Source organism: Coffea arabica, chromosome 9c (assembly GCF_036785885.1).
Source record: "Coffea arabica cultivar ET-39 chromosome 9c, Coffea Arabica ET-39 HiFi, whole genome shotgun sequence".
In the NCBI taxonomy this organism is placed as follows: Eukaryota; Viridiplantae; Streptophyta; class Magnoliopsida; order Gentianales; family Rubiaceae; genus Coffea; species Coffea arabica.
The window spans coordinates 35,502,655-35,529,973 of NC_092326.1; the positions used below are offsets into that span (position 1 = coordinate 35,502,655).

General features: G+C 32.9%; 4 protein-coding genes and 1 long non-coding RNA gene across 6 annotated transcripts; 4 read left to right on the forward strand and 1 right to left on the reverse strand.

Moving 5' to 3' along the window:
* Positions 1-253: 253 nt before the first annotated feature.
* LOC140014007 (uncharacterized) lies at positions 254-2,637 on the forward strand. Its single transcript, XM_072064275.1, has 5 exons — positions 254-383; positions 589-730; positions 850-999; positions 1,569-1,742; positions 2,277-2,637. The coding sequence occupies exons 2-5, from the start codon at positions 611-613 to the stop codon at positions 2,457-2,459; spliced, it is 627 nt and encodes a 208-aa protein (XP_071920376.1). The 5' UTR covers positions 254-383; positions 589-610; the 3' UTR covers positions 2,460-2,637.
* Positions 2,638-5,572: 2,935 nt separating this feature from the next.
* LOC140014397 (uncharacterized) lies at positions 5,573-8,712 on the forward strand. The gene is made up of 5 exons (XM_072065230.1): positions 5,573-5,710; positions 5,948-6,073; positions 6,195-6,335; positions 6,915-7,106; positions 7,207-8,712. The coding sequence occupies exons 1-5, from the start codon at positions 5,660-5,662 to the stop codon at positions 7,405-7,407; spliced, it is 711 nt and encodes a 236-aa protein (XP_071921331.1). The 5' UTR covers positions 5,573-5,659; the 3' UTR covers positions 7,408-8,712.
* A 3,637-nt stretch (positions 8,713-12,349) lies between these two features.
* LOC140014375 (uncharacterized) lies at positions 12,350-14,392 on the forward strand. Of its 2 annotated transcripts, XM_072065178.1 has the most exons (5): positions 12,350-12,457; positions 12,749-12,871; positions 13,009-13,149; positions 13,269-13,463; positions 13,573-14,392. In XM_072065178.1, exons 2-5 carry the CDS (start codon positions 12,767-12,769, stop codon positions 13,771-13,773), a joined length of 642 nt encoding a protein of 213 aa, XP_071921279.1. In that variant the 5' UTR covers positions 12,350-12,457; positions 12,749-12,766; the 3' UTR covers positions 13,774-14,392. The 2 variants fall into 2 exon arrangements, with proteins under 2 accessions (XP_071921279.1, XP_071921280.1); XM_072065179.1 differs by lacking the exon at positions 12,350-12,457 and having other exon boundaries at positions 12,479-12,871.
* A 5,435-nt stretch (positions 14,393-19,827) lies between these two features.
* Positions 19,828-21,607, forward strand: LOC113708524 (uncharacterized). Its single transcript, XM_027230990.2, has 5 exons — positions 19,828-19,913; positions 20,210-20,341; positions 20,478-20,609; positions 20,739-20,933; positions 21,023-21,607. Exons 1-5 carry the CDS (start codon positions 19,869-19,871, stop codon positions 21,227-21,229), a joined length of 711 nt encoding a protein of 236 aa, XP_027086791.2. The 5' UTR covers positions 19,828-19,868; the 3' UTR covers positions 21,230-21,607.
* A 4,262-nt stretch (positions 21,608-25,869) lies between these two features.
* LOC140014331 (uncharacterized) lies at positions 25,870-26,765 on the reverse strand. Its single transcript, XR_011821077.1, has 2 exons — positions 26,347-26,765; positions 25,870-26,094 (listed from the first exon to the last, which is right to left on the reverse strand). It is a non-coding gene; the product is annotated as an uncharacterized lncRNA (long non-coding RNA).
* Between the last annotated feature and the right edge of the window lie 554 nt (positions 26,766-27,319).

Consider the following 27,319-nt stretch of genomic DNA (forward strand, 5'->3'; position numbering starts at 1 on the left):
TTTCAACAGCACAGAGTGTTGAAAGCGAAGCCATGTGGGCTTATTTGTTTATCAAAGAAGTCGCAAAATTAGGACCCTTTCCTTGGCGTGGGGAGCAAGTGGTTTGCTAATCGAAGTGCTATTAAAAAAAGAAATCACCAGATCAACGATATTAATTTATTCTATTCCGATCCAATTATTGTATACCTGATCCGGACCAACTGCAATATGGGTATATAAAGCCAGTTGAACTCGATTTAATCCAAGTGTTCAATTTTTCTCCATTTGCTTTTCCAATATTTTCCTTCTTCTTTTCCCTTCTTTAAAAATTTCTTCTTATTCAATCACTTTCTCTTTTTGCATTCAGTACTAGGTGACAGTATATTTTGTCGAGAAAGCTTGAGGTATGTTTAGGTCATACAACTTCCCCTGTTGTAATTCTATTTTTTGCAATTTTTTAGAATAAATTTAAAAAATAAGTTATAATGTTTGCGGTATCTAACAAATCCAGTTAAGATTTCAGTGCATTTTCCACTTTTAAGTGCTTGTTGACAATGTTTTTTTTTCTCTTCAGAATATGGTAACTTAAATTATGGTTGTCGATGACAGGTTTGTTTGAAAGAGGAACTTCATGGACCCTGAAAAGCTGATGGTTTTAAACACTGATGAAAAAATTAAGTACGTGGAAAGTTTGATTAACAAGGAGAGTCGAGCTCGAGTGCAAATGTATCAAGAATTTGTGCAGAAGAAGGTGAAACAGAAAAAATAAAATAAAAGAACCTCTCATGCACAATGATTTTTTAGATAAAAAAAAAACAAAATAACATAATATTCTTCTCTTTCTTTGATTTTTGTTCATCATATTTGCAGAAGGAACGATCAAGAATTGTTTTGAGACTGAACCCTTCACCATGGAAGAGAGGATACTATTCTACATATCGTGAGAAACATCCAATTCACTATTTACGGCAAGCTCTTGATGAGCATAATGGCGTCGGCCATAGTGAACATGTTTTCAAGGTACCTAAGGATATCATTCTACACAACGCTGACTAAGAATTCTGCCACAACTTTGTGAAAATTATTTGAGCAAATTTCTCAATTTGCATTTGGACATTTAGCTGCAGGCACAGCTATCTGGAAATATGTCATATGCTTCCTTTATCTCAATGCTAGCTCCAAAACAAAGCTTTCTAAGTTGGCTTGGAAATGTAATTTGAGATCTGAACCAAAATATCCTCCACCTGGTTCCTTTCTCTACAACAAACTTTGACATCTTTATGCTCTACTTGTTGGAAGTTTGGCATTTTTATCTGGACTATCATCAATGCTATGTTACATCTTTAGGGCTTATAATCTCGAGAAATTCCTATTGAGGAAGGGATGCAAGTCTCTTGCATCTTTTGGTTAAATTTTCGGACTTAACTAAGATGTTATGATGAAAGTCTGGAGTGCAAAATCGAAATTGATGAAATAGTAGGAGAAAAATCAAAGTCTGGTGAAACAAGGAGGGCTAAACTCTGAGAAAAATCTTCTTGAGAAACTTTATGGGCTCCTCAATTGATTTACCTCCTTTTTCTACCCACCAGATAAAGTGTTTATTTCACCGATTGCGAAATGGAAGAAACTCTGTGGTTGAGGAAAAGAGAATCCTTCGGGATGTCAAATGTGCTCAAGAAGAATGTGAAAAGTCTTGTGGGGGTGTTCGTACAGAAGAATTTGTACCTTGGGATTCAAAAGACTCGATCAAAAGTCATATAGAGGTAAGGTTTCTTTTAAAGAAACTTTTTTTTTGTGGCTTAAAGTTCGTGAGGAAAGTTGCCTTGTTGGTACTTGAAGTATTCATAAAATCTTCTAGTGGCAGTTGATTTATTCACAGATCTCGTGTATTCTTTAAATATAGAAAAACTTTGTTGGTTTTTCACAAATATACACAAAAATCCTTTTTGGGGGTGTATATTAGAAAAAAATTCTTTAAATATAGAAAAAGTTTTGTTGGGTTTTCAAAAAATCTTTAAATACAGATAGTTTCTTGAAAAAGAAGTTTTTGTGTCCCTTGCACGGCCCATATATAAAGGGTAAAGTCAAAAGTCCAACAATGATTTGAGGGGTTTTAATTGTTAGAACTTGAATTCTGGTTTTGTACAGGACTCACATAATCAAATTTGGGACCTAAAGGATTTCGTTGCAATTGTTGAGTTTTACAGGCTGACATTATTGTTATTTTTTATTACTTGAAATTTTTTTTATATATCAAATGTATTCAAATAATATTGCTCTTACCTGCCCCATTGCAGCTATTATTTGATGAAATGCCAGGAATATGGAAGGATCAAAAAGCACATGATCGGATGGTCGAGCATCTTAAGAAAGGATTGATGGTTCTTGAGCAAGATATCAGGTCTTTGCAGAGGCAAATGGAAAACATAAACAGGGAAAAGGGAAGAATGTATGCATACATTCTTGAACTCAAAAGATGAGAGTATTATTGTTTTGTTAAGAGTTGATGGCATTTGTACAAACCCAACATGTGCATGTACTAAATCTTATTTGGTAGTCTAGCCAGCTTTCCTTCATTAGGCTCCAAGTGTTAATTTCTTGAAAGGTCAAAATTATATTGAGCAAATAAATGCGAATTTATGTTTATATTATTGTAAATTTTATGTATCAACTATTAGAAGAGGACAAACAAAACAATTTAGAGATCCCTTTTTATGGATTTATTTAAAATTACCATGGATTGTGCCAAATCCCTAAATTATGAGGTGATGTGTTTTGAAGGATGAGATAAAAAAAAAAACAAAAGATTAATGCAGAAAGGATTCGTATTGTAATGTGGTCAAGTGATTCGCCCATTTGCTTTTGAGGTGAAATATAATAGACTCCAAATGAATTTAGGGACCATAAAATCAAGTTTTTAAAATCTGAAGAATAAAAATATATTCATTTCAAACATGAGGGACTAAAAAGTTAATATGGGCGCGCATGAGGGACTAATTGTCTATGCTAAAACGGTGTCGTCTAAGTAAAATAGGCAGGCTGGCCAACAATCCTGTTTTGTCCCATCGTAGCCCCGCTACACCAGATTAGCCACCTAAGTATTTCTCTAATTTCCATCCCAACATTTTCTTATATCATTAAAATGATCCCATTTTCTCATACCATACTAGAGGAGCTACGTATTTTTATTCTTACACAAATTTCTATTATTTTAATTCTTGTTTGTATTGATATTTATGGACTTTAATTAAACGAATTAAGTTCAACTAATGAAACCACTTAGGCCGGCATAGCCAAAATTTTGAGTGTATAAATCTTGTTCCCTTTTATTCATCAACCACAAATGCATTAGTATTACGTGAAATTTAATGAATATAGAGGTCTTGACAACTCAATATGAAATTAGAGCTGCTCAAAACTTTAATAGAAAAAAAGGATCAAGCTCAATTTTTGGAGATTGTTGGCAAATAAGACCAGAGCAAAGTTAGAATTTAATTAAATAATATTACTAAAACTTGATTCAAGATCATTAATAAAGAATTGAAGAAGTGGGAAGTGAATATAGAAATGTACACATGCATTCTCCGAAATCCGAATCAAAGCATCCACTAAAATTAGTTTTCCCTTTTGGCAATTTTTTTAGATGGCAGGAAAATTTTGGGGATTAGAATTTTTTGAGGGGTAGCCTGTGTCAAGAATGGAAAGGGGATGGAGAAGGGAGAGAATTTGAGAACAATGAAGGTAAGATAGTGGAGAGAGTGCGATGGGTTTTATTTTTCTTGAAGTAAAACCTATTCTTTCTCCATGTAAAAAAGCAAATAAAGTGAAGGCTGTTTTAGATAATTCAATATGTCATGGTGTTAGGGTCGGTATAATTTTTAAAAATTAGAGGGGAGCCTCATGAAATTGTTAGAAACTTTTGGTGAATTTATGAAATTATTTGTTTTTGGTGAATTTTTTGTTTCTTGTGGTTGAGTATCTTAATAAATCCTTCTGGCATTAAACGAAAGGGAAACATCCTCCTCTTTTTTGTTTGAAAGGACTTCGAAATAAATAAAATAGAAGAACCGGGGTCAGGGTGAGAAAAGGCTGGCAACTCTTTATTAAACTGTAAGAATCATCCATACTGTAAGAAATAGTTTGGATAGCAAATACTGTTAAGAAACAGTTTCCATAGTTTGTAAGTGTCATCCACACTCTTTGTAATAATACCAAACTTTTCCCAGTCAAATGAAAAATTCGACCAGCTGTTATATAATACTAGAGTAAGCCAACTCATAGATTTAGACCATGTTTGATAAAAGTAATTTAGCACTTAAACTTAATATATTCAGACGTATTTGATAACTAAAAATTGAACATCTGAATTAATTAAGTGTCACTGAATTTCCTAAACAAAACTTACGTTCAAAAATAAGTGATAAACTATTCACTTATCGCTGAATGTGATATACACTTAGGTTCCGTTTGATAAAACTGAATCTGAATTCTGAAGTCTGAATTCTGAAATTTGAATACTGAAACAATTAATTTGCTGAATTTTAAGTACGGAAAAGAAATATATGAATGTCTAAATTTTAATGCCAAATCTATTTATACCGTTTGATAAATTTTTATAACTGAATGCTTAATAAGTTTAATTTGATAATTTTACCCTTATATCTTTTATTCAAAAAAGAAATAGAACCTATGATTTAATTAGTTTAAAATAGTTAGATATAAAAATGATAATATTTATTTTTAAATCAAATTAATATAAAAGATGAAATATATTATATGAGGAGTACGGAGAAGATGTGAAAGTCATTAAAAAGGGAGAAAAGAGAAACTGAAAACTATTACATAAAGAATATCGGGTTGTTTAATTAGATAAGAATTTTGAACATAATTAACAAACAAGAGTAAATTTGGTAGATAAGATAAGGTAGTTGAAATAATTCTATTGATTCTTATCAGAATTAAGCATTCAGTTAGGATTCTTGTGCTGAAAAAAATACACACAAGTTCAACATTGCTTAACAAATTCAGTAGATAGATTTTTGTTTATCAAACACTCAAAACATCTGAATGTCTGAAAAAATTCAAATTTAACACTTTTTTATGTTATCAAACAGACTTAAATATATTTGATTTAATACTTAACAATTCAATAATTTAATGAATTCATATTCAAATTTTAGATTTCAGTTTTATCAAACACACCGTTAGTCTAATTCAACATATAGGCAGACTTTTCATAAGCCGATCTGAATAATTCATATTGGCAACAAAACATCGCTGACATAGTTTAAAATCTTGAAAGAAGAGAGAATATAACAAATTCAAACTGTTGCTGTTACTAACCAAATTATTCATCTAACTCTATTCAATTTTAGATTTATTGTATCTGTTGATTATGATATACATTCGTATTTGTTGTATGTCTGGTGTAATTTTTATCATTAGTTAATTGTAATGAAAATTTAGTGTTTATAAAAGTTTAAAAAAAATTAATGAAACATTTATGCCCTTTGACCGCCCTTTAGATGTAATAGAATAGTCAGTAGTCAAGTTGTTACTGTAGCACACTTGACGTAGGGAACAAGTGCATGCTTTACCTGGTCAACAATTCTCTCCTCCTCTGTAGTATTCCAATGGTGACAATAATTCATTGCCTTCATTAGGCACTTCGATCACCACCATGTTTGAACATTTGACGCGACCACCTGCTTTACCACATTTTACTTCTCAGGTTACTATTCATTTCCTTCACAAAATTTTTGCATGTTTGTTTCTAAAGTTTGTTGTGGAAAAAAAATTCTGCACAATTCTTGAAGTACATATTTTTGTTGTTTTGGGATTTCCTAGTTTGTTTTGATTTGAATAGTCTTTTTCTTCTTAACTTATCTTCTTAAAAAAGCTGAACTGATCGTCAAACCCGTTAGATCAGCTATTCCATCTGTGTATTTTGCTCCTCCTTGATTCACAGAAGATTTATCAGCAGCCAGGCATGGTGCTTTTGACTGTAGATGAAAAGGTTAAAAATAAAGAAGATTTGATTCAGGTGAAGAGTCAAGCTGGAAGAAATATTGCCAAGAAATTACAGAAGAGAGAGGTGAATATTGAATATTATGATTGCAATAATTTTCATGTACAAAATCCCATTTTTTTTCCCTCTTTTTATATGTACTATCTAATATTTTTTCCTCTTCCGCCATGAAAACCATCCCACACAGTTTGATCGACGTCATATCCGGGAACAATTAAGGATGTTATTGCTGTCCCACAAGGATTTTATGCCCAACAAAAGAGATGCAATTCGATATTTACAAGGAGCTCTAGATGAATATAATCATGTAGATGAACTTCAAAAGCAGGTAAATCTGGAATAATCATGTGTTACTCCATTTATTTTGTTCTTTCCATAGTAAATTAACTTTACCATTTGGATTTTCCTTTTTTTTTTTTTGGATAATATGAACCATATTCACGTACTTTGATTGTACAAATATTTATGGGTCTATCTAATTGGGGGCATCTGTTAAAAGAGGTATTTAGAACATCAAAGTTAAATATGGAAATGGTTTAAAAGCAGGAAACAATGAATGTGAGTGTGTGGTAACTGTGGTGTAATTTGTTTTTGGGTTTTTCTACCGAACGTTAAAACACTTATATTCCACCTAACATATCGGATATATATACACTAATAATTACTATTGTTTCTTACATTTATATTTTTTTTCTAATTAAGCCCCTTGCATTTATATACTTTCTCTAATTAATCTTATATTTCTAAAAATCTAACATCTTAAATCCATTTTAATGAGATCGTTGGACAAACTGTTCGTTTTTTTGGTAGAAGAAAAACCCAATTTTATTTAGTTTATTATTTGAGTTTACTGATGATCTTGTTATAGGTGATTGATAATTTCCAATTTCAACTTTGCAAAAAATAGATTAAGAGCCTGTCTCATGGGCTGAGAAGTGGGAGAAACACCTTGCTTGAGGAGAAACAAATCCTTAGACAAATCAAATGTGCCCAAGAACAAAAAGAAAAGTTTTGTGCAGATCTTGAAGCAAAAAATTGGAGTCACTGGCATTTACCAGAAGTTTTAAACTCAAAGGAATCGGTCAAAAGTCATTTCAATGTGAGATTCCTTTTGTTTCTGCATCCTCTTTTTTTTGTTTTTTTCTTTTGGGTTGAATATAGATGTATGTTGAAGTTACTCATCTACAACTATTTTTCAGCGTCTATACAATGAACTCGAAGGAGGGATCAAGCAACAAACCGCATATTATTCGAAGGCTGCCCGGCTTGGGAAAAAACTGTCTGCTGTTGAGAGGGATATAAGTTCTTTGCAAAAAAAGCTGGAAAAACTAGAATGCAAAAGAGAAAAAATGTATGAGCATCTTCAACAACTCAGAAGTTCTGTCCAAAACCCTTCTTGATTAGAATTGAAAGGTTTACAAGAGTTACTCTAACCATACTAGAGTCAAAATCCCCTGTCAATGGGATAAGGGAGGTAGGAATGGTTATTAACACCCTTGGTTTAGAGCTACTAATAATCTGGTTTAAACATTTAGGCTAGCACTTTAGGTCGTCCAAGAGTCATCTTGCAAGTCTAGACCCGGTATCATGTTTATAAAACATTTTTACTGTATCAATAGTAATTGATCGTTGTGGGATCTATTTATAATACATTTTTTACTCTATCAGTAGTATTTTTTTTACTTTGTCTTTTTTGTTTTCAGATTATGCAAGAAGTGAACTTTGAGCCAATTTTAGTTTTTCGAACACCCTTTTGATGTCGGCGAAAAAACAAAGGGTAAAATATACTTTACCCTCTTGTGATTTAGTGATTTTTTACATAACTCTTGTATAGTTTCAAATACTATATATAACCTTTTTATAGTTTGAATTAAAGTACACGACGAATCTTCTGTCCCACTTCATGCCACTCTTTGTCCTACTTTTTATTATATTACTATTTCTCCTTCATAAATATTATGTTTTAGTTCTTTTTTGTTTCTTTAACACCTAATAACTATTAATTTAGTAAAAAATAAATACAATAGTCTCAAAAAAGTAATATATAATAGAAAATTAAAAAATACCATAAAAAATCTCATTTTTTATGCATTTCGATTTTTATGCATTTCCTTCACTAATTTTGCAAGCTTTCCCATCAATTACTCCCAGTCCCCGCAGCCCCAGCCTCTTTGGGTTCCTATCCCATCACACTGATTTGTCTGAGGTTTCACTACCTTTCCTTTTTAAACTAGTGTTGCGCAGGACATCTGCTCAAGATGTCAAAGAAAATGCATCCATGTTTGGTGAGATCCTTATTAAATATCTCAAAGAACAATCTCGTGGCCCTTCTCAAGGACAGGGGTTCTAGACAAGTTGACTTGAACAAGGAGATCCTAAGGCTCACTAAGTATTTCTTGGAGAAATCAGTTGACAGATCTCCGTGATGTGGCAGATTGTGATAATATACTTGAGGGGCTGAGTCAGATGGCAAGTCTTTGTCAGGAGGGAAGACTTTATTTTTGAGTTCTTTGTAATATGAAGTTCAATCGCTCATATTGTTTCCATCTGTTCCTGTTTGTAGTTTGTAGTTTTTGTTTGTGAATTGATAGGATCAAGGAAACAGCAAAAGGCATACGATTCTAAGGCCAAGCAGCTTATGCAAGTACTAAAAGTTGCCAGAAGGATTGTATACACAACTAATCAAATCGAAAGAATTTCAGATCCATGTCGTGTAATGAATTGAATTGGATTCATGCTGTTCAATAATTGTGGTGGTGTATATGCTTTATTTGAAGTTTGTCATAGTGCAAGATTATGTGAAGATAGTGATTTTGATACATACTCTTCAATATCTTACATAGTTTTGGAATTAGTGTTAAGCGAAATAATAAGCATGTGTGGCAAGCAATATGCATAGTACGGAAGTGCAAAGAACTTTTTAGGGGTGCAAGTATTGAGGACTAACTTCACTTTGCACCCTAAATTTATATTACTTTCTCACTTTGTATCATAAATTTCAATTTTGGACATTTTGCATCTTACACTTCAATTTTGGACACTTTGCATCTATGTTTTTAAACTCAGACCGGGCCGGCCGGTCCGATCGATCGAATCGAGAACCGGCCAACTGTCTGGTCCAAGTTATCCCTAAAAACCGGAAAAATAAAAACTCGATCAAATCAGGTAAAAAATCGGGTTTGTCTGGGAAAAATGAAGAACCGGTTGTCAAAGTTCTTTTTTTTGAAAGGCCAAAGCATTTTTAATATTATGTTTTGACCCCTAAGTTGTTAAAAATTATTAATATACCTCAAATATTTCATACTTTATAAATGTTTTCTTAAAGTTTGGTGTTATTTTTCAATTAAGTCCATAATTTTAATTCTAAACTTGTTAATGTTCATTAAATAATATAAATTGATACTTGATTGTTCTAATTTTTTTGTATTTTCTTGTTAAATATATTTGAAACATCAAATATATATGAATATACTTTTATTAATATTAACAAACTCTTAGGTATTTTACATATAATATTTTAATTTTTAAATAATTTTTATTTATGACGTCATCCAATTCAACCCCGATCGAACCCGGTCGAACCCTGACCCTTGAGATCGACCGAGTCGATACCCGGTCCGAGTCTGAAAACATAGCTTTGTATCCTAAACTCTTAATTTTGGACACGTTGTACCGTAAACTCTCAAATTTGTCCTATTTAAGTCTAATCAATAATTACATTTACAAAATTAATGAGATAAAAGATAGCAAACATTAATAATAATGTTTTGTTTTGCTCTAATTTCAATCTTTTAACTTTTTTGACACTTTTAGAATACTTTCATTGATGTCTATGGTCTCAATCATTAATATTGTTAGAAAAATTAATGAGATAAAAGATTGTATAAATTAATGATGATATATTGTTTTGTTTTTGCTATAGGACTGTGGTGGCACCTTTGGACCACTTTTGACACATTATTATTGATTTGTTGGATCCTTTATGCCATTAATTTTGCTAAAGTTTTTATTCATTGGATTTAAATGGGAGGAATTTGAGAATTAGTGTGCAAAACGTTCAAAATTAATAGTTTAAGGTGCAAAGTATCCAAAATTGAAGTATAGGATGTAAAGTGAAAAAATAATACAAGTTCAAAAATACAAAGTGGAGTTCATTCAAATATCGATCCCCTAACTTCAAATGTCAAAAATTGTATATTAACAAGTAGACTAAAGGAATTATATTAACAAGTCGAGACCTTAGGGCTCAAAGGTCCTGGGTTAAATCCTCCTTCTTCCTCATCTTCTCGCCTCTTAAATTCCATCCTTTCCCTGTTAGGCAATATATACAAAATTGTGTGTGTATATATATATATATATATATATATATATATATATATATATATATAAAAGAAAAAGTGGACTAAAGAAGTAAGCTGCTGCTCTGGTCGTCCTTGCTAATCCTCACTCGTAACTAGTGTAAATCATACAATTAAGCAACTATTTTTGTAACCCGCATAATTACTACCAGCCACAAAAACTATAGGCTATTGACAGATTATTTTAGAAGAAATATTATGTGCAAAATTTCTGTTACATCCTTTTTTTTAACATAATCTTCGTACCGATTCCAAAAAGCTGGACAAATATTAACTAAGATATTTGACCAGTGTTATATAGGCAAATGGTAGCCAATCGCAGATTTAGTTCAATAAAAAAAAAAACTAGCCAAGTTTATATTCCTACCCAATATTTAAAAAATTATTTCATTGAAATTATCAAATTCGAAAGAACATGGAAACGAAGAAATCACAATTTTCTTCCTTGCTGTATAGAACGTTGCAAATAGCGATCTAAACATAATATTTTCCTTAATCTCTTGCTATCAAATAATCTGACTTCCAGTATCTAAAAGTGTTGTTTCTGATCTTCAAGACTTCAACCATTAGAACAGTTAAAACCAGGATTTAAAAAGCAACTGAGAACACATAAAACTACTCTTTTTTTTTTAAAAAAAAAAAAAAAAGAAGAAGAAGCTAAAATTAGGTGTTTAAAGTCATTTGAGAATAGCAAACCCCAAATAAACAAAACAGAACCTCTTAACTACTCCCCCTTAATTAATGAAAAAAATCAATTAGCAAAAGATTAAAGTGATCTAACTAACTAAATTAACAAGGTTGACTTGGGGAGCAAGTGCCTAGCTAAGCATGCATTGAGTAAACCTGGTCAACAATTCTATTCTGTTCCAACAAGAAAATAATTCATTGCCTTCCTTAGATGGTTCCTCCACCATATTCGATCGCACCAGCTGCTTTCCGTCATTGTGCTTCTCACGTTAGTATTCATTTCCTCCCCAAATTCTTCGCTTATTAATTAGGACTAAAACTCAGAAATGAATTGTATGCTTTTTTTTTTCCTCTCAATTCATCCGCAGTTTCATTGTGATTTCATAACTAGTATGCTTTAATTTGATTCATCTTGTTTCTTAATGTTATTATTTGATGAATGGACTATTAGGGAATTGACTTAATTTCCTTTAGATAGATTCTTTATTTTGTGTGAAAGCAACTAATTTTCTAATTATTTTAGTTACTTGATTTTTTTTTAGTGTAAGTGGGAGATCTCGAACTCGAGATTTCTCACTCACACTCTCTCCCCCGAACTACCCAACCCATCACTCCCTCCTACTTGAAATAGTAGCCTAAGAATTTTCTATTTGTATAAGTTTAATAATCAGAAGTTATTTCCTTTTTTTATATAAGATTAGGTATTAGTAATTATTTTCTATTATTAGTTGGATTTTGGCCAGGTAATGTGGCCATGAATCAAGAGAATAAACTGTTGTCTCAATTCTTTGGAATGACAAAGTACAACTAAAGTCATAGTTGATAGGGGTAATTGCTAATTGAAGAACACTTCATTTCACCGAATTGTTAGCTTTAACTCTTAGTCCAGGGAGCTAGCAAAGTGCTTAATAAATACAATTTGGGTGCAAAGTGATTTTTGGATCAAACTTTAGGGGGGAATTTAATGCAATTTACCACCCATTTTTCATGTTCCAATAAAAAAAAATCTATTAGTCAAAGTATAAAGATAGAGTAAATCTTATATACACTGATAATATATACATTATCATCGTTGGATTTATGACACATATATAAAATTTAGAGTTCAAATTTAAATTTTGTATAGTTGTAATTCATTCAATAGTGTATTGTGTAAGAAAGATTAATTCATAAAGGGGCTCCAATAAAAAAAAAACCTATTAGCCAAAGTATAAAGATATTGCACTAAAAGTTAATCAGCGAAATTGACGTGGGCAGCAAGTGTGCATGAATTGGTAAAACATGGAGTTGCCTGGTCAACGATTGTATAATATTCCATACGCCAAGATAATCCATTGTCTTCTTTAGACACCTTCACAACCATACTCAGACACCACCACCAGCTTTACCACATCTCACTTCTCAGGTCAGTATTCATTTCCTTCCCAAATTTTAGCAATTTTTGTCATTTAAAGTTTGCTATGGAAAAAATTTCGACGAAATTCTTGAAGCACATGTATCAGTTCTTATGTGATTTTATATTTTTCTTGTTTATTTGAATAGTCTTTCTGCTTGATGCATGTCATTATCTCATGAAAAAGTTCAAATGATCGAATCGAATGAATCAGTTATTTATCACCTTAGCAAACTAATCAATTCGTTCTAAGTTTGAATATATGTGAATTTTGCTCGCTCCTTGAATCTTGATTGACAGCAGCTTTATCAGCGTCCAATCATGGAGACGCTGACGATTGAAGAAAAGGTTAAAAATGCAGAAATTTTGATTGATCAGAAGAATGAAGCTCGGTTTGAGATTGTTGAAAGACTAGAGAAGAGCGAGGTGAAAATTCAGTAGTATGAGCTCAATATTTTTACAGTAAAAAACCCAATTAATTCATCTTTTTTTTTTTTCCAGTTTGAAGTGTACTATTAATTTTTTCTTAATTATTCTTCTGCCTTACAAAAAATCAAATACAGTTTGATCGGTTTCATATCCTCACCGAATTAGAAGGCCTGGCGCTCGTAATTGAAAATTTTGCTGTAAACATTAAAGAACCAATTCAATATTTACAAGGAGCTGTAGATGAGTATAAAGCTGCAGAAGAATTTACAAACCAGGTAGGTATATTTACCATATCCACTATTTTCATTTGACAAGTTTCAATTAGCTATTATTTGAATTGACTAACTTTATTATAGGTGATTGATATTTTTCCTTTCCAACTTTGCAAGAACAGATTAACAGCTTATTTCATCGGCTCAAAAGTGGGAGAAACACCTTAACTGAGGAGAAACAAATCTTTAGAAAAATCAAATGCGCTCAAGAACAAAAAGATAAGTATTCTGCATATCTTGAAGCCAAAACTTGGAGTCACTGGCGTTTCCCAAAAGTCCTTTTAAACTCCAAGGAATCGGTCCAAAGTCACTTGGATGTAAGACTCTTTCTGCTTCTGCTTTATTTTTTTTTTCTCCCCTGTTCTTCTTCTTGGGTGCGTGCATATTGATGCATATTGAAGTTTCACCAATACAACTATATTTCAGCGACTGTACAATGAACTTGAAGGAGGAAGCAAGCAACAGAAGGCATGTTATTCTAGGATTCACCAACTTAAGAAAAGATTACCGGCTGTTGAGAGAGATATTAGTTATTTGCAGAAAAAGCTGGAAAAAATAGATTGCGAAAGAGGCGAGTTGTATGAGCATCTTCAAGAACTCAGAACTTGTCTCGAAAACTATTCTTGATTGTGACTTGAAAGCCTTAATTTACAAGAGTTGCTCTAACTATATTAGCTACGGTCAGAAAAGTCCTCAGATGATACCTAATCCCACGTCAAGGGATAAGTAACACAGGAATGGCTACTAACATTCTTGCTTAAGGCAACTAAGAGAGATTGCTTGGAAGCAAATTGATGCAGTGGTGGGAAATGGACAAAACATTTACTTATAGCCCATTAATCAGACATTATGGAAGGGAGATTGTAACTTAGTTTGGTAGTTCTATCGATGCAAAATTAGAATCACTAATGCAGAATGGAGAATGGAGCTGGCCTGCAGGAAAAAGTAAGGAACCAAAAAGTGGAAGATTTAATCTGAGCAGTCCCTACAGAATGCAGGCCACTACCTCAGGAGCACGATTCATTTAGATGGGCAGGAGACATAGCAAGAATATATACAACTATATCAGCAGTTCAATTGTTGAGAAGCAGCAATCAAACTGTAGCATGGTTTAAACTGGTACGGTTTAAGGGTTATATACCTCGTTATGCATTCATAATGTGGTTGGTATGTAAAAACAGGTTGGCTACAAGAGATAGATTAATGAGACGGGGGATTATTTCAGAAAATTGGTGTCCATTGTGCCTGTGCCAGGGAATCAATAGACCATCTGTTTTTTTCTTGTGACTATTCAGCCTATGTACGGGGTAGAATCCAGCAACCGTGTCTTCTTTATAGAGGAAAGCATGGATGAAATCAGGAAGTAGAATGGTGGATACGAAATATTACAAATGATTCATTCTTGAACAGGGTAAGGAAACTTGCAATGTTAGCAGTTGTGTATATGTTATGGAGAGAAAGGAATAGAAGAGTCTTTAGAGGAAAAGCGACAACAGCAGAAATGGCGATGTAGGGGATAGTGTAGGTGATAAGCAGCATTGTGGCAGGTTGGGAAAACATCCCAAGAACCAAAGCAAATTGGGAACTGAGTTTAGAATGAAATTTTAGTCCTAAGATTTTTTTGCAGTAGTTATGGTAGATCACTAATGTATAGAGTAGTAGATAAGGAGATATTACAATATATAAGGATGTACTGCTGTGTAAACTGATAGCTAATCATCAATAAATATTTGACTTTTGTCCAAAAAAAAAAAATTCTTGTTTAAGCGTCACCAATAATTTGGCTTGTACATTTGGGTCTAGCCTTTTAGGTCCAAGAGTTATGTACCATGGGCTACTCAATAAGTTGGATTAATCATTTTGAACTTGTGATTCTGATTAAAGTTATTTAGACCAGTACATGAACTCAGGACGTTACAGTATTTCATCCTATTTTGAGCATTACTTGCCTACTGTTGCATTAGTTTCAACAATGTTGTCAATAATTATGCTGAAGTAGGACAGCATTTGTGTTTTATGAGGTAAAGTACCCAAAATTGGACTTTAAAGGCTAATGTGAAATCACGTCTATTATTTAAGAGTCCAAAATAGAACCTATGACAATTTGAGAGACCAAATTGCTCATAGAAATAGCCAAGATCCTTATTTCGTTGTACTATATCTTTTGCAAATTGTTTAAGCTTCTTGTCTTGCTTATAAACTTTTAAGGCAACTTGTTGGATTTGGCTTATAAGCTATCTATAGGTGATTATTTCTCATGAAACAACACGATCATACTGATTTTGGAGCTCGTCTTGGACTAAGTCTCATAATGATTTAAGAAGGCTATTAAGGAACCTTTCTTTCTAATTGGCTTGATTACCATCTGCTCTATCATAGATTCTAGTCAGAAAAGTATCCTTATACCAATGGAAATCTGAAAGGTTTTTGAACTTGAGAGAGGTGGCCAGAAAGAGGGGAGAAGAGAGGAGGGAAGAGGAGAGAGGGAGGGAGAGGGAGAAGACAGGGAGAGAGAGAGAGAGAAAAAAAAAACCTTCTCTTGCTGCCGGCGCGGGCAGCCAACAAGTGGATGAGGTGAAGGTGAAGAAATGGAGAGGAAAGAAAAGGAAAAAGAAAGAAAGAATAAGAAAAGATAATAAAAGAAAAAGTTTTACATTTTAAAATTTTTTTCTGCAAATTCTACAATAAATTACAGTAAAATTTTAGATAAGCACCAAAATAATTCATCTGTTAAACGGGACCTAAGTCTCGATTTAATTAAATTTAATGAGTTTGAATATGGATTAAAGAGATCCATTTCAAACTCTATTTATTGACATAACTAGCGTAGTCATGATAAACGAACCACTGCAGATGCAAGGTCATTTGATTTCTGTTTGGATATCGGAGTAGAAAAGATTGTTCAATCTTTGGCAATACGCTTCTCACTAAAGGGGCTCTACTAAGAGCAAGTGTAAATCAAAGGCTGAAGCAAGTACTTGGAGTCACTCTCGTTCACTAAACTTTTTTTTTTTTTTTTAAATGATAAACCTATTCTATTCTACACTAAGGAGGAGATGATGGACCTAAGGAGGTCCAAAAATAACTCAAAGGGGACTGAACCACCACCGGAGGGATAACCCGAAGGGGTAACTCTCGTTCGCTAAACTTAGCTAGCCCTTTTTCAAGTTTTAACAGCACGCCTACCCCACAATTACCCACTAAGCACAACCACAATAATTAAAGCTAATGGAAGCTTTTCCAATGCAATTTTCTATTCTGTTTTTGGTCGTATCTTTATAATTCACTAGTTTTTTCAGCCTCACGCAATGCGTGAGGATGCCCTAGTCTATGTTAATCAAGATCAAATGAAGGCAAGTGGATTAATGTAAAATGGTTATATATTTAATACATGATAGGTGTTAATAAATGTGGAGAATTTGACTTTAGGTAAATTGAATATTGTTGTTACTCGTTTACTCATTTGATTTATAATTTTCTCTTAGATAGTCAGTCTTTGGCTTAAGATTTTTGCGAATTCTTGATATTATAAATAAATGATGCATTCATTTAAAATGTACAAGTACATACATATATCATAAATATGGTGATGCTGATCACTTTTAAAATTATGCACACACTATTTGTATCTAATCAAGAATGAAATAAGTTTAAACAAGATCAGCTAGGTGAGAGTGCGAAGACTTCACCTTGTAAAACCGCCAAATCCAAGTCTTCAATTGGAGAAAGAAACACATCCAATATATTGCTTTTCATATGGCTTTCTCTCAAGATTACATAGGCAATACAGTTTTGTGCGGCTCCCACAGACCGCTTCGGACACCACCCACCGCCCACTCACCAGGGAGCTCAAGCAACTACAACTATACAATGAAGATACAAATACAACTGAAGCACAAACACAAAAGCCACCAAAGTTGACCAAGCACACAACTGAAGCACGAATGCAAAAGCCACCGAAGTTGCCCATAATTTAGGTGGTGGATCTATTTTACAAATGGCGTAACAAACTCGTATTTAAAATCCAAAAATATGTATTTATAGAATCATTTTTTCATGCTCGAAAGAAAATTTGGAACTACTTTAAAAGTTTAAAAATTATAATCCATTTCTTAAATTACATATTTTTTTTTATGAAGAAAGTTTATCCTTTTGCAAAAAAAAAAAGTTTACACAGCCACGGGATACCTTCATATTTTTAGTAACAAACTCGTGTTTAAAATCCGAAAATATGTATTTATAGAATCATTTTTTCATACTCGAAAGAAAAATTGGGACTACTGTAAAAGTTTAAAAACTATAATCCATTTCTTAAATTGCATATTTTTTTTATGAAGAAAGTTTATCCTTTTGCAAAAAAAAAAAAAGAAAAAATGTTTACATGGCCACGGGATTCCGTCATATTTTTTTTAATTTTTTTTCCCAAAACAGGAGGACCCTCTTGTTTATATTGACAGTATACATTTTCACATTTTAATCCAAATTTGAATTCTAATATCAACTTTTGTATATATGACATGTATCCAAAAATGATAGGTGTATACTGTATATTCTAAAACTCTTGGTTGAAATGTAAGATAATTAAAGAATATTTCGTAAAGCTACATATGCAAAACAGTGGAAATGTAAGATGCTGCTTTCAACGTGAATCAAACACAAAGATGCCAAGTTTCATCGTTCTATTGCAGCAAGAAAAGTTTGCTTGCATGATATTGCACTATTAATGCCTTACACGAAGAGAACTAAAGAGGATAATAATGGATATGCCATATTATATCTAAAAGTTGAAGCACTCAAAACTGGTCCAATTTCCACCATACATACACCCAAACCCTAAGAAAACAAATCGAATGTTCCAATTTCTAGGTTTCAATTTTTATAGCAAGCCTAATTAAGAATATAAACAAAAATTAAAACTCTGAATGAAGAAAATACGAATAAAAGTATCTAAAGCTAAAGGTTGGTAGTACATTACTTTTCTGAAATTTCTTATCAAGAATTAGTTCAAACATGTTCAATAATTCTTTTCTCGTTATACATAATAGTGATCAAGGCACACTCAGATGTGTGTATAACTAATTAGAATAAAAATATTTGTAATAATAATTCTCTTATAAAAGTGAAGTATTATAGGGGAAACAAGTGCATGGGCTTAATTTCGGTGATGTTAATAAAGAAAAATTGAAGAAATGTGTGTCAAATATAGTAGATAAACATGGAGAAATTGAACGTAAAAATATGGGAAGATTCGAAGTTATAGTAAAATTGTTGTTTTATTATTTTGTTAGAGAATAAATCCCTTTTATCCTTTATAATAAAGGCAAACAAAATTAGAAAGAAGAAGAAAGAAGTAACAATACAACACCGTAAAGGGCATCAAGCTTTATATATGGCACATATATGCTTCCTAAAAAATGCCACTGGAGGGAGAGGGGAAAGAATTTTAGCGTCTGAACTCTGGAGCAAGAGGGCAAATCCAAACAAATTCCTATGAAATGCCATTGGAATTGTCGAAATTTACAGCATAACCAATCTATTTGCCTATGAAAAAGCCACCGAAGTTGCTCAAAATTACCGGATAACCGGTCCATGGGCACTGTAGCAACTCCAACTCGCACTTTTAGTATAGTAAAGATTTTGGCACTAAAACGAAATTGAAATAACTTCTCGTTTATGGAAAGGCCATTGAAATAAATAAAAGTATTAATTTCAATTAATCCCCTTAAGGTATATCCCGTTTCCCATTTTATCCCCTGATTTTTTTATTCGATTTGTCTAACGAGTGCCCTATTGTAAAGATATATATTTTTTTGAAAATATAATATTAATTAGCGAAAGTAAATAAATATAAGGAAGCATAAACAAGATTAAATAGAAAAAATATATAAATGCAAGAGAGGATAATAATTGTTAGTATGTGTATATATATGATAGGTTAGGTGAATACTAAATATGTTAATGAGTGCCTTGTGAGCACCCGTTTGAAAAATCCTTTTTATTTCAGAAAAACTATTATGTGCAAAATTTCTGTTACAATTTTTTTTTTTTTTTTTACATAATCCTCATACCGCTTCCGAAAAGCTTGACAAATATTAACTAAGATATTTGATATTGACAAATGGTAAGCCAATTGTAGATTTAGTTCAATACAAAACCTATGCCAAGTTTCTATTCCTAACCAATATTCAAAAAATCTTTTTAGTCACAAAAAGTCATTGAAATTATCAAAATTCCAAAGAACACGGAAATTAAGAAATCACAAATTTTTCCTTGCTGTATAGAACGTTGAAAATAACAATCTAAACATGATATTATCCTTAATCTCTTCCTATCAACTAATTCTGACTTCCAGAATCTAAAAGTGCCTTTTTTGTTGCTTCTATCTTCAGCCATTTTTCCTATAGAAAAGTTAAAACCAGGATTTAAAAAGCAACTAAGAACACAAACAACAGCTCTCTATTTTTTTTTTTCTCTAAAGCTAAAATTAGGTGTTTAAAGTCATTTGAGAATAGCAAAACCCAAATAAACAAACTAGAACCTCTAAACTACTCCTCCTTTATTAATAAAATAAATAAAAAAAGTCAATTAGCCAAAGATTAAGGCAATTAATTAACATGGTTGACTTGGGGAGGAAGTGCCTTGCTTGCAAAGCATGCATGGAGTAAACCTGGTCCACAATTCTATTCTATTCCAACACGAAAATAATTCATTGCCTTCCTTAGATGGTTCCACCACCATATTTGATCCCACCACCTGCTTTCCCTCAGGTTGGTATTCATTTCCTCCCAAATTCTTCCCTTATTAAGTAGGACTAAAACTCAGAAATGAATTGTATGCTTCTTTTTAAAAAAAAAATAAAAATAAAAATTCACCAGCATTTTCATAATTACTGTTAAGTTTGTTTTGATTTTATATGTAGTATGCTTTAATTTTATTCGTCTCATTTCTTAATGCTATTATTTGATGAATGAAGTACTGTTTATCGACCTAGTAAACTTGCTAATTGCCTAGCTATAAATTTGAAGATATGTGGTGAACTTCATTCCTCCTTGAATCTTGATAGACAGCAGGCTTATTGGTATTTTGGGTCATGGAGATTTTGAATCTTGAAGAAAAAGTTAAAAGTGCAGAAGCTTTGATTCATCAGAAGAATGAAGCTCGACTTGAGATTGTTCAGAGATTACAGAAGAGAGAGGTAAAATTTGGATACCATATATATATGACCTCAATCTTTCTCTTACACTGACAGTTCCAACTTCTTCAATTTTCTTTCTAATATCTTAAGATTTGTTTTCTTTTCTTCTTCCATTAAAACTATATATCCAATACAGTTTGATCGATTCCATATTCGAACACAATTAGAGAACCTATCTCTGTACCATGGACACTACAAAGTTGATGCGATTCGATATTTACAGGGAGCTCTAGATGAGTATGATCATGTCGATGAATTTACAAAGCAGGTGAATCAGAAAAAATTGTTTTTGACTGCATATGATTTAATTTTTTCCTTTGGATATCAATTTAACATATTTCAATTAGTATACCATCTGAATTACAAACTTTGTTCCAATCCGACTTTGCATAAACAGATTAAGTGCTCGTTTCATCGGCTTAAATGTGGGAGAAACTCCTTAGCAGAGGAGAAACAAATCCTCAGAGAAATCAAGTGTGCACAAGAACAAAAAGAAAAGTCATGCGCAAATCTTGAAGCCAAAAGTTGGGGTCACTGGCAATTAGGAGAGGTGCTTTTGAACTCAAAGGAATCGATCAAAAGTCAATTGGATGTAAGATGTTTTTGTTTTTGCAGTTTTTACTGAATATGGATGTACGTACATATATTGAAGTTTCTCCTCTACGTACAATTGTTTTTCAGCGGCTGTACAATGAACTTGAAGGAGAAAGCAAGCAACAGAAGGCGTATTATTCAAAGATTAAGGGGCTTCAGAAAAGATTGCCTCCTGTCGAAAGAGAGATTAGTTCTTTGGAAAAAAAACTGGAAAAAATAGATTGCGAAAGAAAGGAATTGTATGAGCATCTTGAACAACTTAGAGGTTGTGTCGACGCCTGTTCTGGATTATGAATTGAAAGCACTATCGCCCAGATCAATAAAGTTGGATTTTTTTGGTCAAACGGAGGCCGAAGCCGTATTGTGCATGTATACTATAGTAGTGTCGCACAAATGGGTAGGTTGAAGCTTCACGAGGGGGTGTCAACGCACTTGGGATCCTCGGTGACATGTTTTCTATGCCAATCCAATGCCACCTATAATATTGTGCCAAGTGTCCTATTATTATTTACACTTATGTTAAACCAAACCAAGTTGAATTATTAGAAAATTAAAGTGTAAATAATAACGGGACACTTGGCGCAATACTATAGGTGACATTGAATTGGCATAGAAAAACATGTCACCGAGGATTTCAAGTGATGTCAACGGGGCTCCATTAGTCGGGGTCTTAACAAGATCAATCTCGATTCAAAAAATAAATGAAGTTTTTGGACTTTCGAGCTTCTAGGCTCTGGCCTAGGTTAGAAGACTCAAGTTCGGTTCATCATTTAATATGAATTTTGGATTTATACCGGGTTCAACCCAACCTCATAATTAACTACATAATTATACATGATATATTAATATTTATAAATTATTAATATTTTAATGTTATAATATGTATACTTATATATTATATATATAATTTAATATGCAATTATATATATAATTATACATATGAATGGGCCGGACCTTGATTGGGTATAAGCCCAATAATGCCCAAAATTCAATTCACATTTAATTCAGACCTATTATTTAGCTTCAAACACTATCTAGTCTTGTTAAACATAAGGTTTATCGGGCTTTTTTTCATGCCAAATGGAGTGCGGCCGTGTTGACAACCCACTCAGGACATTTTTTTTTTCTTTCGGAGACGACACAGTTGAATAACCTAATCTATTCTATATTAAGGGGGAGGGGGTGGACCTAAGGAGGCCCAAATATAACTCGGAGGGGACTGAACCATCACCGGACCAAACGGGTGCACAACACACCCGCCTGAATTTTTTTTGAAGCAAACCACTTAAATGTGGCATTTTGATGGGAGACAAGGTTTGAGCCCTTGCCTCCCACTTAGGACATAGAGGTCCTGAATTTCATTCCCTCCCCTCTCCCTTCTTCAATTCCACCCTTCGTTTGTTAGAAAAATTTTTTAAAAATGTGGCTCAAATGGGTAACACTAACACCCAGAAGTAAAGTAAGAATGGTTAATAACACTTCTTAAGTTTAAAAGTCATATCATGTGGCTCAAATGCAGTCAGCAGTTTAAATTCAAAAGTTATCATGTGGAGTCTGGATTTGGGGCTGCTGTACGTCAATTAAATCCATGCCACATATTATTCGTTTTGAGTATGGAATTTTACTATAATGACCATGTGAGTGAGATCATGTTTGCAACATGGTTTACCGTATTCATAACATTTTCTACTTTGTCGGGCTTGGTTCATGCAAGAAGTTGACTTTTTAGCCTTAAAGATTGTTAGACTAATAGCACGCACTAGATTATATCAACGGCGAATTAGATAAATAAGAACGAAGGAAGAGTACAGTTGTTTGAAACGATTTAATATACGTGAGATGAAAAAATAATTAAAAATATGTTCACTGAAAACGTATAAATTTTTCTGAGAAAAACCAGAATCCAAAACAGAAAATTGAGGAGCAATATATTCTACTACCCTTGAAAATAATTTCGCCTTCGTGGATGATAAAGTATCATATGGTTCTCCTGGAATTAGCAGCTAATTCAAGCGATACTACCCTGCTAAAGGCGATACTACCCTTCGACAATGATTGTGTTGGGGCAAAATGGGCAAAAGGCGCACGGACAGATGGATTCATATATTGCCGTCATTTAAATCTTCCACCGCCATGAGTTTTTGACCGCTAAATTCAAGCGCTTCCAACCGGATCACGAAAGATCGCGGGGTTTTTATTCTGAGTTTAAGGTTCATGGGAAGCCCTTCCTGTCACTAATTGGTTGGATAGGATTTCTATGTGAATCCCCCTTAGATTGTTCTGTTGGGGTGATTTCTCGATGCTTCCTGCGCCATTGAGTGTAGTGGGTGTGTATGTGTTTCTACCTTTGAGGAAGAAAAAAAAACCGGATCACGACCTACAACAATTAATGGGATTATATTTGTTGACATAGGCAAAATCAGAAAATTTCTTTTGAGGAGGCAAACTCTAATTCAATTAAAACTTAAATATATAATTTAAAATGCTTTTAAATTTTTATAGGGACAAAATTTTAAATTACATAGAAAATTTTAAAAAAAAATTCAACTTTTCGAAGAAAAAAAAACTTGAGGGGTGGATCTCTCTCCAACACCTACTAGTTCCGCCCATGATTGTTGACTAAGGAGGACAAATATGAAATTTTAGTGGAAATTATTATGACTAGAAAATAATTACTCTAATACACTATTGCTAGTATTAATATCCCTTTGATGTTTAGAAAAGTCAATTAGCCAAACATGGGATTACCTGGTCAACAAAAACATCGTGCTCCAAACGCGACAATGAGCGTGTTTGGGCAAAATGGGCAAAAGGGGACGAACTGATTGATTCATATATTGCCTTCATTAATTCTCCCACAGCCATCGCTGATACCACCACAAGTTTGACCACATTTTATTCTCAGTTTAGTCTTGATTTCTTTCCAAAATTCTGCTTATTTCGTTGTTATTATGAGAAAATTTTGCTGATTAGTAATATTCTTGTTGGATTGTTTGCTTTGATACATTTCAGTGGTCAAAGGAGAGTTTTTAAAGTTTTTTTGTTGTCAGATTTATAATTTGAATCCCGTCCGAAGTTAAGGGTGAGAAATGTGTGGGATGGGATGGGATGAGAGGGTGTGAAAAAAATTAAAAAGAAAAGAAAAAAGATTGTTTACTTTTCTAAAAAAATAATTACGTCTGTAATTGCTAATTAGTACTAAAACTGATAAAATTATCGCTGATTTTTTTTCCAGCGACTATTTTTCTTTTTTTTTTTTTTTTTGTTGGTTGTGAGAAAATTTTCTAGAAAATTCTTGAGGTACATATTTTTGTTATATATGATTTCATTGCTTATTTTGATTTGATTTCACTTGTTTGATCAAAAGCTATCTGATGAAAAAATGTTGCACTCGGGTATGTGAAAATTTTGCTTCTCCTTGATTTACTGCAGTTTTTAACACTCTGCAAAAATGGAGTATTTGACCACTAAAGAAAAGGTTGCACATCTACAAATTTTGATTCAGAAGGAGATTCAAGCTCGATTAAAGATTTATGAAAAATTAAACAAGTGCAAGGTGAAAATCAAAATTGATGGAATTCATTAAATCTCCTTTCTAAATTCGCAAAATAGATCAAGTGCCTATTTCATCGGTTAAAAAGTGGGAGAAACCCTTTGATCAGATGGAAGAGAAGAAGATCCTTGGAAAGACTAAAAATGTGCCCAACAACAAAAAGGAAAGTTTTATGGTGATATTGAAGCACAAAAAAAGAGTGCGAGACGCTTTAAACTCAAAGAAATCGATCAAAAATAGTTTAAATGCAAGATTCTTGTTCTTTATTTACTTACTTATTGGTTACATCTAAATGGAATATTTTTTGAAGTTAATTCATCTGCAACTGTTTTTCAGCATCTGTACAGTGAAGTGCAAGGAGCAAGCAAGCTGCAGAGGGCATATCATCTAACGATTAACCTGCAGCTTAAGAAAAGATTAGCTGCTACTGAGAAAGATATCAATTCTTTGGAGAAAAAGCAGAATAGAGAAGTTGTATATATGAGCTTTTGTGTTGAAAACCCTTCTTGATTATGAATTCAAAGCATTAATTTACATCCAGTGTTCTAATTAGACATTGAAGTGCGATTTAGTTAGTAAGATACTTAATTTCACTCTTAATCTGTAGGTTTGTAGTTTGAATCATCGAAAATGATAATTAGTGCACACATAGTCGTTGTTGATCTTCTTTAAAATGATGAAGAAAATAACAAAATTATTATATTGATACTATGTGATGTCATGTCTCTAATAACGGTTTGAACATATTTAGTGTATCAATAATATTTTTATACTTCCACAATTATAACAAACACACACACACACAAAAAAAAGCGATTTGGGCAAAGTAAGATCAATCTTAAGCAAAAAGGATTTTAACATTTATAGTGTATCCACAATATTTTTCATGTTTCCATAATAATACCAAAAAGAAAACTAGGAAATTTGGGAAAAGTGACACATTTTCTAAAGCAAGATCACCAAGGATTGATAAACATAACTAGCTAGCCCTTGTGAGCAGCGATACGAGAACTGTATTGATGGGACGATCTGTAAGATCTTGCGAGCGACTTACAGTCCCGACGATATATTCTAATCGTTGTGATGACCGATGCAGAATATTTCCGTATCAAAAAAAAAAAAGGAAAACATAACTGGGGAAGACGACGTGGTAACCGGCTTGACCGTATCCTTTGTCTTTTCATTATTGAAAACAAACGGCAAGATTTGGCCGAAAGTACCAAGAATATATAGAAAACTACCGTTCTGAAAAACCAGGAGAGAGAGAGGGAGAGAAGCTACAGTTCTCAAATTGTGTTTGTCAGCATTGAGACAAAGTTTATCCATAATCAGGACATAACTCGAAGTAATTATATATATTTTTTCAAAAAGGGCAAAAAAATTATAATAAGGTAAAGAGAATAATTTTACTAGTAATCAGTCGAAGTAAGTGATTATACAAAGGAAATAGAAGGCCCCAAGTGATACAAATTGAGGCTCTATCAAAACAACATAGAAATCCAAGTGCAGCAGCACAACTAATCTGTAAAAAAACTGAGAAATTGAACAGCAACCAAAAATTAAATGTTTCTCTCCTTTCTCTCTGTGTCGAGTCTTGATTTCCAGCCTGAAAAAGATTAAAAAAAAAAAAAAGAATCAGAAATATGTTGTTAAAGAATTGAAAGGACAATAAAAAAATTACATCAGATACGAGGAAATTATCATAATATAAAGAAGAAGGTCTAGGGTAGAGGGGAACAAGAAAGAAAATGGAGTTTTGGCATGCTTGACTCCCCACATGGCACCCATCCATGGCGAATCCGCCACCGGATTGCTGTTAATGTGTGGCATGCAGGGAGCCAGGCACAACCTTTTACACCTATTTCCTTCATTCATCAACCACCAAAATCCCAGTTCTTCATAAATCAACAGTCTTTCCACCATTTGGCATGCTACTTGATGAGCAAATAGGTTTGCAGGTTCAAGAAAATATACAAGAAACTTGACAATATTTTGCAAAGACTATAATGGTGTGGATTTTTTTCTTTACAAGGAGATTCTGTGGTATGCTGTGTCTGACTCAGGGGGGAAGGCAAATATATAAAGATCTCATTGATGAATGTGAATGAATAGGTGATAGGAATAACCCCTAATATTACATTCCTTATTTAAAATAAGGATGTTTTTCAAGATAAAGGATAAAAGGGGTTCAAAAGTTACACTAAAAGTTGGTCATAAACATAAATGCCAAATGTATGTTAGTCACCCCATTACTCCTTCATCATTGCCTGAAATTAAACAAGAGAAGCTGACAAACAATAGTAGGTGAAGATTCAAGATATTACTATCTATGGTTTCATATTTGCGTGCAAGCCATGTAAGAGGTTTTCCAGTTGAGTTTTTCAACTATAGTCAACAATATTTCTCATCATGCTTTTCTCCCACAAAGTTCGAATCAAAATAAGTGTGAAAACCTAGGGTAAAGAGCAAAGGGGTTAAAGAAAAGGAAAACTTGCCTTTAATTTCATCTAATGAGATGGCCAATAAGATGGTCCTATATTGAGGATGAGGCTCAATCAGTGCCTTTAGTTAAGGAGATTAAAGCTGCATGTATTTCTTCTCAAAACTGACCATTTTGCACCTTCTAGTATCCACCTTCTATGGTCAAGCATCAAAATTTAGAATGTTTTACTCTAATCACACCATCTAATCGACAAGCATTCGAATTGAAACTAGATTGATGATATTATTGTTTATCATGACACAAATTTATGGTAATTATTTTCCAAGTAGTGACAATTGAGACTAAGAAGTTTGATACTTGTTACTGACTTCAGAGAATTAACATCGAG

Bases quoted from the DNA above. Each gene is read 5' to 3' on its own strand.
- LOC140014007 (XM_072064275.1), top strand. From the start codon at position 611: ATGGACCCTGAAAAGCTGATGGTTTTAAACACTGATGAAAAAATTAAG. The intron at 1,000-1,568 runs GTACCTAAGGAT...TCTACCCACCAG, and splicing joins ATAGTGAACATGTTTTCAAG to ATAAAGTGTTTATTTCACCG. The intron at 1,743-2,276 runs GTAAGGTTTCTT...GCCCCATTGCAG, and splicing joins CGATCAAAAGTCATATAGAG to CTATTATTTGATGAAATGCC.
- LOC140014397 (XM_072065230.1), top strand. From the start codon at position 5,660: ATGTTTGAACATTTGACGCGACCACCTGCTTTACCACATTTTACTTCT. The intron at 6,074-6,194 runs GTGAATATTGAA...CATCCCACACAG, and splicing joins AGAAATTACAGAAGAGAGAG to TTTGATCGACGTCATATCCG. The intron at 6,336-6,914 runs GTAAATCTGGAA...TGCAAAAAATAG, and splicing joins TAGATGAACTTCAAAAGCAG to ATTAAGAGCCTGTCTCATGG.
- LOC140014375 (XM_072065178.1), top strand. From the start codon at position 12,767: ATGGAGACGCTGACGATTGAAGAAAAGGTTAAAAATGCAGAAATTTTG. The intron at 12,872-13,008 runs GTGAAAATTCAG...AATCAAATACAG, and splicing joins AAAGACTAGAGAAGAGCGAG to TTTGATCGGTTTCATATCCT. The intron at 13,464-13,572 runs GTAAGACTCTTT...ACTATATTTCAG, and splicing joins CGGTCCAAAGTCACTTGGAT to CGACTGTACAATGAACTTGA.
- LOC113708524 (XM_027230990.2), top strand. From the start codon at position 19,869: ATGGTTCCACCACCATATTTGATCCCACCACCTGCTTTCCCTCAG. The intron at 20,342-20,477 runs GTAAAATTTGGA...TATCCAATACAG, and splicing joins AGAGATTACAGAAGAGAGAG to TTTGATCGATTCCATATTCG. The intron at 20,610-20,738 runs GTGAATCAGAAA...TTGCATAAACAG, and splicing joins TCGATGAATTTACAAAGCAG to ATTAAGTGCTCGTTTCATCG.